The sequence below is a fragment of the Ambystoma mexicanum genome, chromosome 4p, assembly GCF_040938575.1.
Source record: "Ambystoma mexicanum isolate Mex_15411 chromosome 4p, UKY_AmexF1_1, whole genome shotgun sequence".
NCBI classification, from domain to species: Eukaryota; Metazoa; Chordata; class Amphibia; order Caudata; family Ambystomatidae; genus Ambystoma; species Ambystoma mexicanum.
In genome coordinates this window covers 301,345,855-301,366,281 of record NC_090927.1, presented here as the reverse complement: position 1 = coordinate 301,366,281, position 20,427 = coordinate 301,345,855, and the positions used below count along the sequence as shown (strand labels likewise).

Genomic DNA, 20,427 nt, shown 5'->3' with positions numbered 1-20,427 from the left:
TCCTTGATATAAGTTGTAGCTCTCTGTGCCATGGGTTGTATGATCTTATCGATGCATTGGGCTAGAGCCGAGACACTCGCATTTACAGAGGAAGAAGCTAATCGCCTCTTAAAACTAATTAAAACCACAGAGAAAGATTTGGGATCTACTGCAAAACCTGAGGAACTCATTTTTCAACTTGAGAGACTTTTACAAAGAGAAATCAACCAATGACCACATTCGACAACCAAGTCACAATGCTACCGATCTCAAAGAATACCTAGGGACTTGAGAATAGATCTGGAGCCAACGCTATGCAAAGAAAATCCTGAGTTTATTAAAAGATGGTGACTCATTTTGAACAAGTGTTCGCTTGATCTGATTATTCTTACAATTGAAGAGCTTTTGAAATCTTTGACTTCGATTGAGACCGACATAGAATCCACCAAGAAGGCACTAACAAAATTGTTAAGTAAGGAGGAACTAACAGTTCTTAGAGGAAGTCAATAACAAATTGGAGGACTGCAAGGCAGGTATTGAAACTAAGAAAATTCGCAATTTCAGGCGAGATACTCTTGATTACAAATTGGACATTGTGTACTCTTGGAAAGAATACTACCACAACAAGACAATTTGAATGTCAATAAACAACCTTACAATAGGAATAAACAAATTTCCAACACTACCCCTACGACATCTGAAGCCTGTAGTTCAGAATTTGAAGCACCACAAGAACTAGTCGAGCAGCCCCAGGAAATTAACAAGGATCCCAGAGAATCAAGTCAGAAACCAAGGCAATTCAACAAATTTGGTGAATATACCTCCCACTAATTACTCTTTTAGACAGAATAAGGTCCAAAGAAGCCAAAAGAAGAAATCCTCAAAGAAAAGTCAATGTACCACCCAAGAAGACCTAGTGATAAATATCTTGAAATATAAATTGAGTAAGTTGGAGCAACTCACATTACAAAAAGGACTGAGTTTCGTACCACACCATACCAGTACCTTACTGAAAGAGAAAATAGATTTCTTCAAATTGATGAGGAAAATGAAATTAAAAGTATTCTTTGACACCATAGAAATTACTGAGAACAGAAATCAGTCGAACTTCTTGGAAATGAAATCTAAGAGTACCTTTTTACCACCGGTACAGAATTCTATACTTGAAGCATTTCAAAAATCAGTTCTAAAAGATTTTTAAAAACTGAATTATAGGAAAAGACAGTGAACGAACTTAAGTGTGAGAGAAAAACAAGTACTTGATGAATTATGGCAGAATCCGGACTTGTTATTAAACCGGCAGACAAAGGGGGCACCCTTGTAATTTTGGATACAATCAAATACAAAAGAGAGGTAAAGAGACAATTATCAGACAAAGACACCTACATGGATGTACCAGCTGACCCAACTGAACAAGTCAGATCAATCATCAGGAAGACATTAGATGAGGTGGAAACCGAATAATTCATCACCTAGAAGACCAAGGCATTTTTAACAAATTTACACCCTATAATGCCAGTCATATATATTTTTACCAAAGATACACAAGAATTTACAGGATCTACCAGGTCGATCCATAATTGCAGCTACAAACAGTCTCTTGGAGCCCTTAACCCAATACATCGATAAGATCATACAACCCTTGGCACAGAGGCCTACAACTTATATCAAGGACACTTTCATTTTTTGATGAAATTGGAAACCATCAACTATAATCCAGAGACAGATATTTTGTTTTCAATGTATGTGACTAGTTTATATACTAACATTACGCACCAATCTGGCTTGCAAGCAATGGAATGGGCACTCCTGAATTCAAAAGACCCATTAAAGAGTGACAGTCTCTTCATCTTAAAGTTACTTACCATAGTTCTGAATAATAATTTTTTCATGTTTGAGGATAAATATTATATTCTAATCTCGGGGAGATTAATGGGGGCCGCCATGGCCCCAAGTTACGCCAACATTTATATGTCCTACTTAAAAGAAAAAAGTAATCAACCACCCGACTTGGAAGAACAACCTAAATGTTTGTCAGATTCATCGAAGACTTATTTGGTAGATGGACTGGATCAGAAGTAGAACTACAAGGATTGTTTAACTATATAGATTCACTTGCTCCAAGGAATAAGTTTATGTACAAAACAAGTAGAACGTCTCTTGAATTCCTTGATGTTTTAATTTACCACAAAAAAGACAAACTGGAAACGACTGCCTTTACAAAATAACGGACAGGAATAGCCTACTGTTGGCATCTAGTTTTCATCCGAGAAATACCATTGAGAGTATACCCTTGAGTCAACCGATGAGGTATCGAAGAATTGTATCTGAAGAAAGTGAATACGAAAGAAAGGCTAACAAACTCACAAAGAGGTTCCTGGCAAGAGGCTACGATCCTGGTAAAATCCAGAGAGACATTGACAAAGTTAAAAATGTAACTAGACTGGAGTCATTACAACCAAGTGTGAAAAGGAAAGATAACGATTTAGTCTATGTTACAACATACTCCCAACAGTGTAGCCAAATTAAAAAAAATGTGCAAAAGAATTGGGAAACTAAATTGGCGAATCTCTTTCCAACACCACCCCTGTTTGCCTACAACAAGAGCAGGTCTCTACATGATCACCTGATTAAATCGGACTTTAGCCACAAAAGGATTGAATCAACAGTAAATAAAGGCACACTTACGTGCACAACTGCAACTGTTGCAACAATGTCATCAAAGGAAACTACATGAGTCTTCCACACAAAGGTAATAAGATCCCTCTAAGGCACACCTCTACATGCGATTCAAATAACGTTATTTATGGCATCAAATGTCCTTGTGGGCTATATTACGTTGGCCATACAGGCAGAAAAGTTAAACAAAGATGGTGTGAACATAAATCGAACGTGCGGCAAAAATCTACAAAATCCCCTTTAGCCCAACATTTTAATGAATTCCAACACACAGTGGCTCAATTACAGTTTATCGTCCTTGAAAGTGTTCAACTACCGAGATGCAGTGGCAACCTTCAGAAGTTACTACAACAGAGAGAAGAATTCTGGATTGATAGATTGGACTCAATGTATTTAAGAGGTATGAACTTGGATTGGGATTTACATTGTTATCTATAACTCGAACAAACATACATGAAGGTAACAGTCTACTTGTCACGCTGCCCCGAGACAAATTAGGGTCTAATATCATACCAATCAGTCTATTAAAGTATTTTCAGCCTTCTCCTTTAACCGTTGGGAAGATCCCTTCTCCCTGTTTTCTTGCATGTTAATAACTGGAGAAATTCAGGTCAGCTGAATGTACTAAAGGTGACTCATAACAAAGGAGTTTAGATGTGCAACTACTTTTTCCATAGAAATAGGACGATTATACTTGAATTTAAAATGGACACTACTGAGCTATGCTGAGAATAACATATAACACCTCTTCTCCAGTAATGTACCATGTACAACTGTAATGTAATTATGACAATTGATTGACATCTGTATAGGTCCATTACTTTTTAATTGGCATAACGTATTCATGGAGTCAGCTATGTCCATTTTGTCATTACTATAACGGAATCACGCCGCAATGCGCTATTACGGGTTCTTAAACTTGTGGTTAATAACTCATGAACACTGAATTTCGCACAAGTTCCAATTTATGCAATTTTGATACCATTTATAGAGAGTTAAAAGACTTAAGATTTAATAATATCAAGTTACACCAGTTTACGAATGACAAGTGAATTTGTCCTTCGGGGGACATAACTCGACATCCACCGTGTGGGTGAGTTAACAACATTATTTTGCCAATTTTACCATGTCCCCGTTATGCTTTGGATTGTTAGCGGGACCAAAAGCCTCAAAAGCGACTTGTCCCGCAGCGGACCAAAGCCGCGGGGACTTGAATAATACATTTGAGATTTGATATAACTGGCTACAGTTGATCACTTAAGTTAAAGTTATATTTTATATTTATTTTCAGAATTTGCATTCACTCCGAGTTGATTTCTAAAGAAACCGTTGGTCCTTACACGAGTTTTTGCCTCAGGTTAGTATAGTAATCCCAATTACTAACACTCTACTTTAATTAGCATTGAACACTAGTCCCACTTACTAAACTTCACTTATTATTCATATTAATATTGCAGAAAGAATATCCTGATCAATACCTGAAGATGGGCTCACGCCCAAAACGCGTAGTAGAAGATAGGAAATCTAACATCTACCTAGAAATGCAATTCCTTGTCATCAGAATATCGTTTAATAGAAACTTATGAATTTAACATTTTGAAACCTAATGGAAAACCTTTGGTTATTGTACTTCGTTTACTGCACATTGTTAGAAATTCTTGTCATTAGATTTAAAGAAATTGAGCTGCATAGATGAGAGATCACCACAAGCAAAATGTTCTTGTTTAATTTATATGTAATGTACAACTAAATACCTTTGAATGGAGATTCTATTACAAGACCGGAGGCGAGCATTATGCTTATTCTTCTTTAATCTGCTTAACCACAGCATTTCAAATCTTCCATTTAATATAACTTTTTTCTTTTTTTTTTTTTTTTTTTTATGAGCCCAACTGGCTTAAAAAATAACAAACAAACAAAAAACAACATGACTGGCTGAGTCAAATTCCTCCATGTCCCATGATCCTTATCCTGGCTAGTAGTCCTAGCCTCCATCCTGTGCACCAATGAGGGCTCCTTCCCTAGTATAAGACTCTGCCAGTCTAGGTCCATTCCTCTTCTTTTTTGCTGCTTTACTACAGCTAAGTCCCTTCATGTTACTCTTGTATAATGTGCATGCGAGATTTCAGTTGTAGCACTTAGCGCGCGTAGTTTCGCAATGTAAGCGTGAAAAGAAGCGAAGCGCGAGGTGCGTAATACAGTCCGTCGCTGCACTGGCGGTTCGTTTTCGGTACGCGCCCCGCGGGCGACCTTGCTCGCGCTAGGGGCGGGGGTCGCGTTACTATTATAGAGTAGGATTATTAGTATATCTATCCTTGGATTGGTGCGCACACGTCCACGCAGATATACGAGGCCCGGGGGAGGCACGATCGCAGCGACGCACCTGAAGAGGCGCGCATGCGCGGTGTCAGATCGGAGCTACGCATACGCGGAAGCTCCGATCGAAGTCAGACGTTTCGCGCTGAGAGCGCCCAGGAAAGTACGGCGTTCCTCCTCATTTAGAGGCTGCGAGAAAAAAAAAAAAAAAAAAAAAAAGGGAATTCCCCTTTCTACAAGGAGGGACGCGCGGCCTAGCTCAGCTGATTTAAAGCAGGCCAACTTACAGAGCGCAAGCCTGTGGCTGCAGTACTCCCAGCAAGTATCCTCCCCCCCCCCCCCCTTCTGAGGGAGGTAGCCATGGCTTCAGACAGACCCGAGGAATACTGGGTGCAGTATCATGACCAGGAGGCAGACATACAAGAAGGCATGGACCTATCCCTGAGCTTTAAAAAGGTTCTGGGTGATTCCCTGGTCAAAGCAGTTGCACAGGGGGTGCAGCCCATTCAGGACAGACTCATGGCCCTGGAAGAATTGTTGGGCACCAGAGCTGGCACATATGATGATCCAGGTGAGGGTACTTCCACGTCGCAGCCTCTGCAAGACTACACTAGGGGGAGTTCTACCGCCCGGAAGAGAAAGATCTCTTCTACCCCCCCGGGCAATATCACGGGGACTTCACCAGCGCCCCAAGAGGCGGCTGATGCCTTCAATAGACTTAAGAGAGCCTTCTTGGCAAAAGCATCAGCGGTGCCCAGCCTCGTACCCCCTACCCCAGGGGCTGATAATTCAGGGGAGGCTCCATCATCCTCGGAAGAGTCGGGACAGGAAGGGCAGGAAGAGGATGACTTTGGCCTCGATAAAGAGGGAGTGCGGGAGCCAAAAGCGAAAGCCAGCTTAGTGGAAGACCCTCAAGACGAGGATCTCCGAGAGGAGGACACCTCGGATATGTTTGAACCAGACTTGATCAGGCACCCCAGGTCCTCAGAATGGTCCCCTTCACCAAGAGTTGCGGCTTACATGTCTCAAAAATTGAGGAAGCCTTTAGATAAGGAAGTAAGATATAGACTCAGAGCGGAGTGTCCCAGACCGGATCTAGCTGGTAAAGTGGCAGAAACACCGGAGCTGGACCAAAAAATGCTCACATTTATTACGAAGGCCAGCAAGGACGCCAGGCGAGGAATGGATAGAGCATGGCGATCCTGCCAAGATAAGATACTAGATCTCTCGGGTCCAATTGCCAAGATAATGGATCTAGCAGAGAGATCCAAGGACACAGGAGAACCAGTCGATCCGGTCCTCTTAGCGGCTTGGGCCCAAAGGGCAGTCTGCCTGTTAGGGAATGCTAACTGCGCCATTTCGGCCGAGAGAAGGAGGTCCATGTTATTGAAGATAGACAATAAACTAGGAGATCTAGCGTCATATGAAGCGGGCGAGACCGCTCAGGGACTCCTATTTGGCGACATGTTCGTCAGAGAAATGAACAAATTCGTAGGCACTTATACAGCGCTAGAGAAGGCGCAAGCTTCGATTCGCAGAGTCTTTCCCGGTCGTGTTTTTGCAGGGGCTGGTCGCTTCAGGGGTCGATCGACCGGCCGCTATGGTTCCAATAGAAGACCTCAGGGCCCGAGAGCCCAGTATTGGGAGTCTCGTCAGCAAGACGTCTTCTTCCCCAATAGGAGTAGGGGATTCAGAGGTCGCCGAGGAAGAGGATACCCCAGGCAACACGGCAATAACTCAGGTGAGAGAGCTAGCAGCGACATATCCTCCAGTAGGGGGGAGAACCTCGCTTTTCATGCGCAAGTGGCAAGAGCTTTCGTCAGACGCGTGGGTGTTGCAGACAGCGCAGGGTTTCCACCTAGAGTTCGTGAGCACTCCCCAGCAGTCAGCTCCTCCTCGGCGCATTCATTCGTCGCAGGCAGAAAGGCGCTTATTAGACCTAGAGATTCAGGCGCTAGCGGACAAGCAGGCGATAGAGAAGGCTCAGAACCAATCCGCAGTTTTCTTGAGCAACATGTTTTTGGTGCACCGCAAAGGCAAGGTGCGGCCAGTGATCAATCTGAAAGAGTTGAACAGCTGGCTGATATACAGACACTTCAAGATGGAAGGAATCCATCTGTTAGCAGATCTTCTGCGAAAGAACGACTGGTTAGCGCGTATAGACCTGAAAGATGCCTATCTAACCATTCCCATAGCGGCGCATTTCAGGCAATTCTTGCAATTCAGCTGGAGAGGCCAGATATGGCAATTCAAGTCCCTGCCGTTCGGCCTAGCGTCAGCTCCCTGGGCCTTCACCAAGCTTCTGAGGCCTCTAGCGGCCGTACTAAGAGATCAGGGTATCCGGATGATCATCTATCTAGACGATATCCTATTTATGGCAGAGGACAGCGACAGACTGCTGAGTCAGGTGCAGTGGGCTACCTCACTGATTTCGGATCTGGGGTTCCTCGTCAGTATGGAAAAATCATCTCTAAAGCCCTCCAGGAAGCTGGAGTTTCTAGGATTTTCTATAGATACCAGAAAGGCCACTTTAGAACTCCCTCCAAGCAAAATAAGGGCGATCAAGAAGGAGTTGAGGTCAGCTCTGAGGAAGACAGTGATATCACTCCGCAGTCTGGCCAGGATAGTGGGCCTCCTAGCAGCGTCTATTCAGGCGATATTCCCAGGCCCCCTCCATTATCGAGCCCTGCAGAGGCTCAAAATCAAATATTTGCAGAAAGGATGGAAATATCATCGATTAGTGGCCCTAGACAAGGACAGCAGGACAGAGCTACGCTGGTGGCTCCACAATATGGAGGCCTGGAACGGCCGGGCAATCTTCGGAGATATGCCAGAGATGACCATAGAATCAGACGCCAGCAGATCAGGTTGGGGAGCCAGATGTGGTCTCACGGAGACAGGAGGGAAGTGGTCGCAGGAGGAGTTAAAACTGCACATCAACTGCCTGGAACTTCTAGCGGGTTCCTTTGCAGTCAAAGCCTTCACCAAGGACAAAGCACAGTGTTGCATCCTCTTAAGGATGGACAACATATCAGCGGTGAGGTACATCAACAAACTGGGCGGAACGAAGTCCAAGATGTTAGCCGAGCTGGCCAAAGACTTTTGGCACGCTTGCATGGAGAGGGAGATTGTGGTCAAAGCAGAATACTTGCCGGGAGCGAGGAATTCTGTAGCGGACTGGAACTCCCGATATCTAGTGGACTCCAGCGATTGGAAGCTCCACAAGTCGGTGTTCGACAGAATTCAGCAGAGATGGGGTCCTTTTCATACAGATCTATTCGCATCGAGGCTGAATGCACAGCTCACAAGATATTTCAGCTGCAGACTGGACCCGGGAGCGATAGGGACGGATGCGTTCCTATACAGCTGGAAAGGGCACATACATTACGCGTTTCCCCCATTCGCAATGCTGGCAAGGACACTAGCGAAGGTGCGCAGGGACAGGGCGGAGCTAGTGATAGTGACACCAGAATGGAGATCGCAAGCGTGGTTTCCAGTTCTGATGGAACTTTCTACGGATTTCCCTCAGAGAGTTTCTCACAGGCTGGATCTCCTTGCAGATCCGATAGGAGCCCCTCACCCGCTAATTCAGGACCAGTCCCTGGTTCTTCTAGTCTGCAGAATTTCAGGCGCAGATGGTGTTTGCCAGGCCTTTCAGAGCAGGCTACAGAACTTATCAGAGTTTCATGGGCTCCGTCCACAATCAGGAGCTATAATTCCGCTTGGCAGGCTTGGGAATCGTGGTGCGGAGAGAAAGGTTTTTCTCCCATTTCAGCTCCTATAGTACAGGTTATAAACTTCCTAGCGTCTCTGACCCTAGCGGGAAAGGCCTTCCGAACGATAGGAGTGTATAGGTCGGCGATTTCAGCAGGTCATGATCTAGTGGATGGAGCGCCTGTGGGAGAGCACCCGGGTGTCGTGCGACTACTTAAAGGGGTGAAAGTGACCATTCCGCCGCTTCCGAAGTATTCATCACTCTGGGATGTTAACAAAGTACTTCTCCTTTTCGATCAATGGCCTAGGAACGATTTGCTATCGCATAAACAGCTGTCAGGGAAGCTAGCCACGCTGTTATGTTTAGTATCTTGTCGAAGAGTGTCGGATGTTAAAGCGCTGGAGGTGGACAGAAAGATTTTTTATCCCGAAGGGGTGGCTTTTAATATTGCGCAGCGTACTAAGACTAATTCTAGAGTCATAAACTATCCCTATTTTCCAGATAACGGCAAGCTTTGCGTAGCTAGATGCATAAAAGCGTATGAGTCAGTGACAGCAGAACTGAGACCCGCAGGGGTAAAGCAGCTGCTTATAGCGCGCAGGAGACCTTATAGGGCAGTAGCGCCAGCTACCATAGCTCGGTGGGTGAGAGAAGTTATGGAACTGGCAGGAATTGATATTTCAGTGTTTGGGGCCCATTCAACTAGAGGAGCGATGGCTTCCAGAGCTTTTGCAGCTGGAGTTCCGCTGCATGAGATCATGAAAGCAGCAGACTGGTCTAATGACTCCGTATTTAGGACCTTCTATTTCAAGCCAGTAACGAATATTGCGTCAGCGGTCGTTCAGAGCTTTGAACAAGCATAATGCTCGCCTCCGGTCTTGTAATAGAATGAAGATTACCCATGCGGATAGCGCAGGAAGTCTTGATTCTATTAAAGACACGGAGGCGAGCATTATCCCACCCTCTGGGAATTCGGTGATTTGTAGATTGTCCAGTTGTTATAAAAAAAAAAAAAAAAAAATGAATGTTTAGTGACTTCTATTTAGAGTTAATAGCGAATTCCCCTCCCTTACACTGTTGATCTCTTTCCGCTAGGAGAAGAGCAGAAATCTTCACGAGAATGAGAAGTCAGCTCACTTCAGGGAGCATCAGAGAAGACAGAGTAGAAGAGCTGGAACAGTCGGGTACAGGCTGGAATAGAAGTTTGACCAGTTGTGAGGTTAAGTGGAAAGTCAGCCAAAAGAAGAGGAATGGACCTAGACTGGCAGAGTCTTATACTAGGGAAGGAGCCCTCATTGGTGCACAGGATGGAGGCTAGGACTACTAGCCAGGATAAGGATCATGGGACATGGAGGAATTTGACTCAGCCAGTCATGTTGTTTTTTGTTTGTTTGTTATTTTTTAAGCCAGTTGGGCTCATAAAAAAAAAAAAAAAAAAAAAAAGAAAAAAGTTATATTAAATGGAAGATTTGAAATGCTGTGGTTAAGCAGATTAAAGAAGAATAAGCATAATGCTCGCCTCCGTGTCTTTAATAGAATCAAGACTTCCTGCGCTATCCGCATGGGTAATCTTCATTGTATGATATACAATTTTATATTAAGAATACATTTTTCTCTTGAAAAACATCTTGAATACTTTAAGCGTGGAAACTTCTTTAAATTACTTTGCAACTTGTTGAGTTGTGGATGTTGTGTCCTTGTTTTGCGCTCAGATCTTTTCGAAGTGCCATTTTTTCTGACCGAAATAGATGGGGTCAGACACTTGATATCCCTTTATGCAGATGATACACTACTATATATCCAGAACCCAGAGGATAATCTGGAGTTGCTATTGGAGACCATAGCACTTTTTGCAAAGCTATCAAGGATCACCATTAACATGGATAAATCAGCACTATTCCCGATAGAGGTCTGAGCAGGATAGAGCAAAGAGTGCTGCTGGTGCTAGCCTTGCAATGGAAGGTGTGTACGTACAGATACTTGGGAATTAACGTGTACCATGACCCAGCGGACGAACATAGACTACGCTAAATGCCCTAGAGGGCATTAAGGGCTCCATGAGGTTCTGAGCCAAATTCCCCCTCGCTATGATGGGGAGTGCGGACTTGTTAAAGATGCTGGTGTTGTCTAGACTACTACACTGTTTTGTGAATGCACCTTTTATATATATTCAGACCCTTTTTTAGGGCTCTGGAGGGTATATGTAGAAGCTTACTTTGACAAAATGGGCTGAATAGAATAACGCTGTCATCGCTGTACAGGACGCATGCTTAAGGGGGTATTAGGATTCCGCATTTTGATCTATATTATATATCAGGGCAGATGCAATTTGTTGTGGTATGCACACTGGCCAATACATGCTATATGGCACCATCAAGGGAGAGATTATGTGTAGGTGGCCCGCATACAGGGAATTATTGGAGAAGCACTCGATAGTAAATGTGCTATATGATATAACAGAGGGTGGCCACACCATATCAAGGATAAATGACCTCCTATTGTCCAATGGGCCTGACCCCCTTCAAAGATAAGGGACAAATGGGAAGACCATTGCACAATGGGGAAGGATACTGGGCTATCAAAAGAACGTGTCACGTTACGCACTCTTACAGATCGTGTCACACACAGGGCATACATGACGCCTCAACGGATCTAGTGGCTCCCAGGGGCAGCGGCACAGGAATGCCCAAGGTGTTCTGAGACAGATGCAGGAATGTTACAAATGTTTTGGGCATGTCCGGTGATGGGGCTGTTTTTGAGGGAGGTGGCGAATAGATTACGTAAAGGGGGGGTAGCATTGGACGTGATTAGAGAAAGGGGTTGGGAATTTGGGGTAGAGAGTAGGATATTTAGAGTGCGTTTGTTAACCCGCATATTATGTTTAGTGTTAAGTTTGTATATTATGTTTGGTTAAAATTCATAAAAAACATTTGTTTAAAAAAAAAAAGCTTTCATCATGTGAGTGCAAGCCGGGGGTGGATCTGAGTTGACAGATGGTTTATTGGTTGTGGGCAGCTGCATTAAGCATATTGTGAAACAGGTCCAGTACATTATAGGTTGGGTTGTTTACTTTGTCTGATTTCAGAAGAAATGTCTCTGTTGGGTGGTCTTTGGTGATGAAAGTAGTCATAGTTTGAAGGTTCTTCTGAAGGTCTTCAGCATCTGTGCCGTGATGAGTTAGTCAAGGTTCCGAAGTTAGTGTTCTAAAATTGTATTCTTGAGCCATGTGTAAGGTTAGTTATAGGGGGTTTTCAAGGTAATGTTTTATATTGTCATGTATCCTCTTCACTGAGTTGTTTCTCATGGTGTTCTGAATGAAGCGCATGGGGTGTGTCGGTAGGTGGAGAGGTAAAGTGAAACAAAGCAAGTTTTAGATCTTGTTTATAGCCCCACTCCCCCAAGGGACACATGGTCATTGGACCTCAGTGTTGTATATGCAAGATATTTGTTGGGTGGTTAGGTGTTTTAGTACTGGCGGGGCGCCTCTAGATTAGTTCGTTTCTGGCTCCAATATATATAGTAATGCAAACAATGAAGCAAGAGCAGAGATTGGCATTTGTACATTACATTATTTTGATATCACAAAAAGCAATGTTATTGTACTTTGACATTCAAAGAGAAATCAAAAGTCCAGCATATAAATGGCACAAATTATAAACAGGAAGTTAAAAAAAAGACTACAATCTATATTGCAATGTCCCCCCGCGCCCCAAGAGTATTTGTGAATCCATTACAGATAACTGGTAGAAACTAATAATGAAGTAAAATGATCAACAATACTGTGCTTTCCATACCTTAAGGCTTCTTCTTCCTGTTTCTTTTTCTGGAAAAGTTCCTCTTTCTTTCTTTCAATTGCCCTAAGCTTCTCCTGCTTAATATTTTGAAGCTGCTGAAGGGCTAATTCCTGGCTGGTATAGCTTTCTCTTAAATCCTTAAACAGAGACAATTAAAGGCATAATATCAGTCATGTTAACAAACTATATACTTTCAAGTCACCTTAAAGTTATTATACTACTCATAATACGGGCATTGATAGTTTTCGAAGTTCATTACAATTAACCCGACAATAAAATCTAATTTTAAGGGGTAGAAGCTTAACACAGGGGTATCAAGGAATTAGAATTGAGGGATCAATAACTATGCTGTGTTTCCACCAAAAGGTGTATAGAGTGGAGGACACCTGAAATAGGACAGAGAGCCATTAAACATGAAAAGGGTGAATTGAGCTTCATTGTTCATGCACTACGGCGCAGAAAGTGAATGTCTGATTCCAACATAAGCATGATGCAGTTATACTGTGGTATTTACATTGTCACAGTTACATAACTTAGTATAATAGCAGCCACTAATAACAGCTGAAAATCAAACAAAAGTTTCAGAATAGAAGCTTCACAAAACGCAGAAGAGCATGCCCATTATATATGGTGCAAACTGTGAAATTACTTAGCAGTAATGGTCTTTGTAAGGGTGCAGAAGTAGGAGATTGATGTACAAGTGGCATGATCGTGGGCATAAACCTTTAGTTAATCAAAATTAAGAGGAAACCTATCCCTCCATAACTCTAAGAGAGGTTTCCCTGTCTCAACAAAGGAACTAAGGATTCAGTCTTAATATCCAAGTAAATAAAAAGAATTCACTGTCGCTTGTCAAAATGCCTACGCCTGTCCCTAACACTTGTAACTAATACTAAAGAGGTAGTGGATCTTCTTGGTCCAGAAGAATAGCATCCTTCTCCTGGACAATGCACTATAGTTCCAATTGCAAGTGGGAACTTCGTCTGAGAGAATGACTCCCTTCCCAAGTCTCAGTTCCTTTCCATAATACACAACAAAGTTTCAGCTGGTGATGCTGTTCAGTTCCAACTCAAAAGTAAAGTTCCAACTCCTTCATTCCTTATTGCCCATAGTTGTCTTCACTATTGGATTCAAGGAGAATGTCTTGGTCGCAATACAGCCACAGTGCCAGCGGAATGACTGCATTCCCTGCGCCTTCTTCTGCTTGACTTCACGGTACACAACAGCAGGGGGTATGGTTTCCTTCCCCTAGTGTTTCTTGGCTTCACAGTACACAACACCAGTGGGTATGGCTTCTTACCCCAATAACTCTTGGGTTCATGATACACAAAAGGCTGGAGGAATGACTCTCCTCCTAAGACTTTGTTACAGTTCACAGAGGTTGGGGGGAATGACTCCCTTCCACAGGCCCTTCTCAGGCTTCTTATTTTGGGTACAGTCCTAGATCAGTGTTGGCAGACTTGGTTTACTCCCTTGTCAGGTACTGCGATGAGGAAGAGTGGTTGTGATTACCTCTTTCTTCCGTTGCGGGTCCCAGACCCTTCTCTCTTCTTTATAGCTTGTTGGTGATAGACCTGGTTCACTTCACTGCCAGGTACCATGTTCTTTCTGGTTACTTGAGGCAGTCTCTAAAGTTGTACATGGGTCCCTGACCCTGGTTTCCAGCCTTCTCTTGCCCTCCTTTCTTCCCGCAACAGCCCTTGTACCTTTTTGGTCTATGTCGGGTCTTGTTCACCAGTTGCAAGCACTTCTGTCACTCCACTTGGCTTCTCACGCACTGCCTCTGTTTGCATGACTACTGCGGCACCTCTGCAGTGTTTCGTGCTGGGCAGGTGGTGAGTATCTCCACAACCACAATGTATGACAGCTCCATTTCGTCACACTCCCGCTCTTCCAGCTCTCCGGTCGATCAGCGTACTTCAGATCAGCTAAGGGATGCCTCTTCTCCAGTTCTCGTGTGGCGGTCAGCGGCTTCCTCTCTGCTCCACCCTGGATGTCCTCGAGGCTCGCAGATTCTCCTTGGAGGGTCTGACTCCTTGGCTCGTTTTCCCACATATATGTTGTATTGGTCTCAGCCAATAGGAATTTGTGAAACACTAGACTGCTCGGTAGTGCTCTTTATGCCTCTGCACCTTCTCCTCATCCCAGTACTTCACAGAGAGCTCTCTGTAAGGTGGAGCCGACTCTTCTACATGACACATGTACATGAGATGGCAGGGTAAAGGTGAAGGGGATTGATGGGAAGGAACAAGTTACTTACCTGTAACCATCGTTCTCCATCATGAGTCTGGCATGGATTCACATGTTCATGAATATTCCCGTCAGGCTCGGAATCCTCGGTAAAAGAAAAACAGTTTCACTTTCACTTACAAACTGTCTTTCTCCTATAAACCAATCACTGAGTTCTGGGTCAAACTGCCCCCAGCCAATGACTGCCCTCTCCCTAAGCCCCTCCTCTGGCAGCCATCTTCAGATTTGGTAGAAAAGATATATGATGGGTTATTTATAACGCACTTAATACCCAGAGGTTTCTAAGCGCGGACCCGGGAATCAAACCTGTGTTGCTCCATGTCGTCTTGCTTCCAAGGTGAGCATGTTGCTGCTGAGCTATTCTCCCGTAGCACGTAAAGTGTCAGTAAGGACAAGAAGAGGGGCAGGCAGGAGGGTTCGCATGTGAATCCATGTCAGACCCATCCATGCTGGAGAACAACTGTTACAGGTAAGTAACTTGTTCATTCTCCAGCATGGGGTCTGGCATGGATTCACATGCTCATGAATAAAGAATACATAGCAGTACATGCATACACAACCACGGAAGGTGGCAAGACTCAACAGAAGCTAGCACTCTTACCTCCTCACCAGGCTCACCTTCAAGCGAACAGGTTACACAGCACTGCTTGGCCGATCCTGGACTCTTCTCTGGAATCCCTGTCGACACAGTAGAATCTTGTGAAGGTGTGCGCAGACCTCCACATAGCAGCCCTGCAGATGTCCAGCAGGGGTACACCAGACAGGAACGCCTTTGTTGCAGCAATTGCTCTGGTATAATGGGCTCTCGGACGGCCAAGCAGCAGTCGGTTTGCCAACTGGTGACAATGAGTGATACAGCCAGAGCGGCACATGGAGATGGAAGCCTTGGACAAGTCCATCCCACGGGTTATACCATCCATTACACGAATAGAGAAACAGGACAGGGAGGTGGCGTAGCAGCAATTGCTAAAGACACTATACAACTGTTTCCCTCTAAAATATTGTGTTACGGCACTGAAATTCTACACCTTAAACACCTTCCAACTAGCAATAGTAGCCTAAACATAATAGAAGTCTATAGGCCACCATACATTATGCCCGAATTTAATGAAGAAATAACCCACCAGCTAAATATGATTAAAGGACCAAACACTGCAACTCTATTCCTGGGAGATCTTAACCGCTGGCAGGGGGACCCCAGAGATAGAGAAGCTATTAAACAGGAGAAACTATTCAATAACATTGACTACATGGTGATGAATAGCGAACCCACCATGGACAATGACATTTACCAACAACCTTACATCTCGAGACTACAAAACCGACCCATGTATCTGGTCGGACCACTACAGTGTCACGTTCCATATCTCCCCACCTACACAAAAACTTAAAACCTCCCATTCAAAATAACACAGCTACATTTTAAAAATGACAGCAAAGAGCACCTGAAACAAACCCAAGACGACTTTGAAATCAAGGGAAATAATGAAGACTCATGTGAGACTACTTTGTCAAACCTACTTAACCACCTACAGACACTTGTCGATCAGAAAGCACCACCCATAACTAAAACTGTTAGATCAAAAGGAAAAAAACAACAGTGGTTCTCAGAGGAATTCCAGGAACAGAAAAAAAACAAGAGGGGAAATGAATGGCTAATATAGCCTACCCATGACAACAAAGCACTCTGGAAAAATAGCGAGAAAACTTACAAAAATAAGATAATCGCAGCAAAAAATAATTATTACAACAAACAGATCTCCCTGGCAGCCAACTCTACTAGCAAACTCTTCAATATATTGAAATCGGTTGAAAAACCCAAAGGAATCACCCCTATCTTTTCCCCCACTCAAGAAGAGTGTGACGCAACTCAGATAGCTTTCTTCAATAAAATCACCAAGGACAGGGATATCATTGCTAAATCTCAAGCCGATACAAATACGCCTCCCTCACTAACACCCGAGGAACCAACCCATCCTATGGCCCAGTTTAGGTTCACTCCCATCACCACCAGTGATATGATAAAAGCACTAGCATCCATGAAACCCACCACCTGCGCCAAAAATATACTCCCGGCCAACATTATACTAGACCATCCTGATATCTTCGCACCAGCCCTGACAGAAATGATTAACACCTCTTTCAGAGATCAAAATGTGTCCAAGAGCATAAAGTGGGTCACGGTCACACCACTGGTAAAAAAAAAAAAACAATCTTGACCAGAGGGACCCAAACAACCTTAGACCCATAACCAACTGCAACTTTTTCTCAGAATCCCTTCATTACCAACAATCAGGCTTTCGTCCCGCTCATAGCACAGAGACGGCTATGCAGGATCTACAGACCAAGATGCTCAACATCATAGATCAGGGGAAAGTTTGTCTCTTATCCTTTTAGATTTGAGAGCAGCATTTGACCTGCTAGACCATAATCTACTTAAGAAAGCACTAAAGGAAACAGCAAACTGCTCAGACGAAGCTATAGGATGGATAATGACTTCCTTCAAAACAGAACCTCTAGAGTACACTAGGGAAATCTGTTCTCATTAGAAAAAGAAATCACCTGTGCGCTCCCACAGGGTGCTAGTATGTCCCCGCTACTTTTCAATCCTTACCTAAGGTTTCTCTGTACAGTGCTGGACAACAGCAATACATTCTTTACCAACTACGCTGATGATACTCAGCTGGTAATCGAATTAAGCGGAGATCATCAGAAGGACAACGAGAAATTATCCTTGGTATACAACGCAGTAGAGCAGTGGATGGACATTAATTGGATGTGCCTTAATGGCAAGAAAACAGAGCTCATGGTTTTTGGCACAAACTTAGCCAGAACAAAGCTCCATCCCTCATACAGCGCCTTCACAATAAAAGATACCCAAATCCAAGTTTTGAACAAGGTCAGGACCCTTAGGATGATGCTGGAAGCCTCCCTAGGGTCGGATGCCCAAATCCAATACATTAAAAAACCTGCTCTTACCATCTTTGCCTACTAATAGCCAAATGACCTTACTTATCGGAAGAAAACAGCGCCACAATTGCAAGAGCCACAATCTTATCACACCTTGATTACAGCAATGCCCTCATCCTATGCGCCAATAAACAATGCTATCATAGCTACCAAGTTTTTTTTTTAACACTCTTTATTGGCATTTTATTATAACAATTCCACAACTGTCCCTTCACCCTCCCCAACTCCAAAAATCAGTCCCTCCCACATATTAACAAAACATAACCAACAATACAACCACTTCCCCCTCCCGCTCTCCCTCTCCCCAAGTTCCATCTAAGTCCTCCTTCCTCCATTGGTCACAGCAGTCCAGTTTAAGTGTTCACAGTTTGGTGAGATTAGGGCCAATCCATCTGCTACCCCCATCTTCGAGCTCCCCCCTCCACCGTCATGGCTTCTCTCCCGCATATGTTACTTCACGGTGGACGCAGGTCATTATCCTTTGCAAGGTCATTCAGCAATTGGGACCAATGGACCGTTACCTCCGCCACCTCCATATTCTGCAACACCATCAACTCCGCTAAACCCCATCTTCGTACGTCCTTCCTCCATAACTGGATTGTGGGACCCAGGGGCAACTTACACGCTATTGCCAGTCGGCGTTTTGCCAATATGAGTAGAAACCGACCCATTCTGTTCTGCAACTTGTTACGCTGCCCCCCCCAGTAGGTTCCCCCACAAACAAATCTCCGGACGCCGCTCCAGGCTGATTCCCAATAGCTCATTCACTCCCTTAAGCACCTCGTCCCAGTACTCTATTATTGCCCCGCACTCCCACACCATGTGCCAGAACCCCACCTCCGCTGACCCACATCTGGGGCAATCACCCGGGTGTTCCCCGCTCATCGCCTTGAGCGCCAATGGGGTAACATATACCCTATGCAGGATGTTAAATTGAACCAACTGGAAGCAGGCGTTCCTCGAGGACTTCTGGACCAAGTCCCAGACCCGTTCCCATTCCGCACTCGATATCGAGCGCCCCATATCCACTTCCCATTTCTCCTCGACTTTCAACTCCCTCTCTGAAGTCCTCTCTCCAAGAGCCTTGTATACCCGCGAGATACGCGCCCTAACCCCCGCCTGATCAAGTAGTACTCGGAGCACCGGGCATGATTCCGGCTCCTCAGGGATCCCCTCCCATAGCTCCGCCATCCTCCGAACCACCGCCCCATATGCCAGAAAAACTCCGTGGCAGGTCAAACTTGTCACACCACTCCCTGCAGGTAAGGAGCTGCCCACCCTCGAAAAAGTCCCCCACCTTTTCACATCCTTTTTCCCCGTAATCTCCGTATCCCCACCCGCCCAATTGCCGGGCGGAGTTTCTGGTCAGCCCCCCCATGGGAGACTACTCTCATAACGGCCCTTAAACCCCTTACCGCCAACATACTTCCTCCATGTCTACCTTACCGCTTCAAAGACCACCGACGTCCCCATGTTGCCCAGTGGGTGCCACAAGAGCTCCATCGGCCTACACCCCCGCTGCAAGGGCCCCACCAGTGTCCCCAGGAGTTCCGCCTCCAGTTGATCCCACACCAGCACCGATTGTAATTGTGCCGCCACAAAGTACTTTTCGTAGTCCGGAAGGCTCAATCCCCCACCCTTCCTCGATCTCCGCAGAGTTTGCAGGGACATCAGTCTCCTCCCCGTGTCCCACAGCAATTCCCTAATCTTGACATCCAACATTTAAAAAAACACCTTCTCTGCCACATACGGTATATTCGTAAAGAAGTAAAGCAACCGCGGGAGGATTACCATTTTACATAATGCCACCCTGCCCATCAGCGAAAGGGGTAAAACCTTCCAGAACTGGATGAAGTCCCCTATTTTGGATAATGCCCCCCCCCTGTATTATGTACAAACGTGTCCACTACTTCATGAAACACCCGCACTACCAGGTATCTAAATGATTCTGTCTCCCATCTTATCCCCAGCTCTGGTAATTCCTCCGCTGGGCAATCCCGTAGCCCTCCTAACGGAAACAGAACCGATTTCTCCGGATTTATACAGAACCCGACATAGCTCTAAAATTGCGCAGTATTTCTAAAAGGTCTGGAAGAAATATCTTGGGGTCCCCTACGTATAATAACAAATCATCCGCGTATAGAGATACAATATGCCTCTGCCCATCCACCTCAATTCCAGCCTCACCCATTTCCTGCCGCAGAAATGCCGCCAGTGGTTCTTAAGCCAGAGTGAATAAAATTGGGGAAGCCGCGCACCCCTGCCTAGTCCCCCTTCCCAACTCCCATGTCTCTGACACCCAATTATTAATTTTCACCATCGCTAGCAGTTTAGTGTACAGCAAGGTCAGCCACCTACAGATGTTCTCCACAAACCCAAACTCCCGTAACATCCAAAACAGCCACTTCCACTCCAGGGAGTCAAACGCCTTCATGGCGTCATTCGACGCTATCGCCATGTCCCGCCTTTGTGACTTCACCCGATCCATCACGTGATGTAGCCGGGAGATGGGAGTAGTTTCTTACCTGTAACTCCATTTCTCCAGCGTTGGTATCTTTCATGGATTCACATGCTTAGAATATTCCCCGTCGTCATACTGGGAACCCTCGGTACACATATATAGTCGTTTCCTATAGGAAAAAACTTCCGACGCTTGTGTGTCCTATCCACATCCACATCCTCTCCGGGGCCGTCCACGCATGCCCCGTAGGACGTAATGGTATA

At 44.8% G+C, this 20,427-nt stretch overlaps 1 protein-coding gene across 7 annotated transcripts in view; it reads right to left on the bottom strand.

Annotated features, from left to right (window-relative positions):
• The window catches only part of ITSN2 (intersectin 2), a 2,589,317-nt gene that overhangs the window by 1,461,444 nt on the left and 1,107,446 nt on the right, over positions 1-20,427 (bottom strand). For all 7 annotated transcript variants that reach the window (XM_069605851.1, XM_069605856.1, XM_069605854.1 and 4 more), the window contains one exon: positions 12,484-12,620. In XM_069605851.1, coding sequence (XP_069461952.1) covers positions 12,484-12,620 — 137 coding nt within the window. The remainder of the gene's footprint in view (positions 1-12,483; positions 12,621-20,427) is intronic.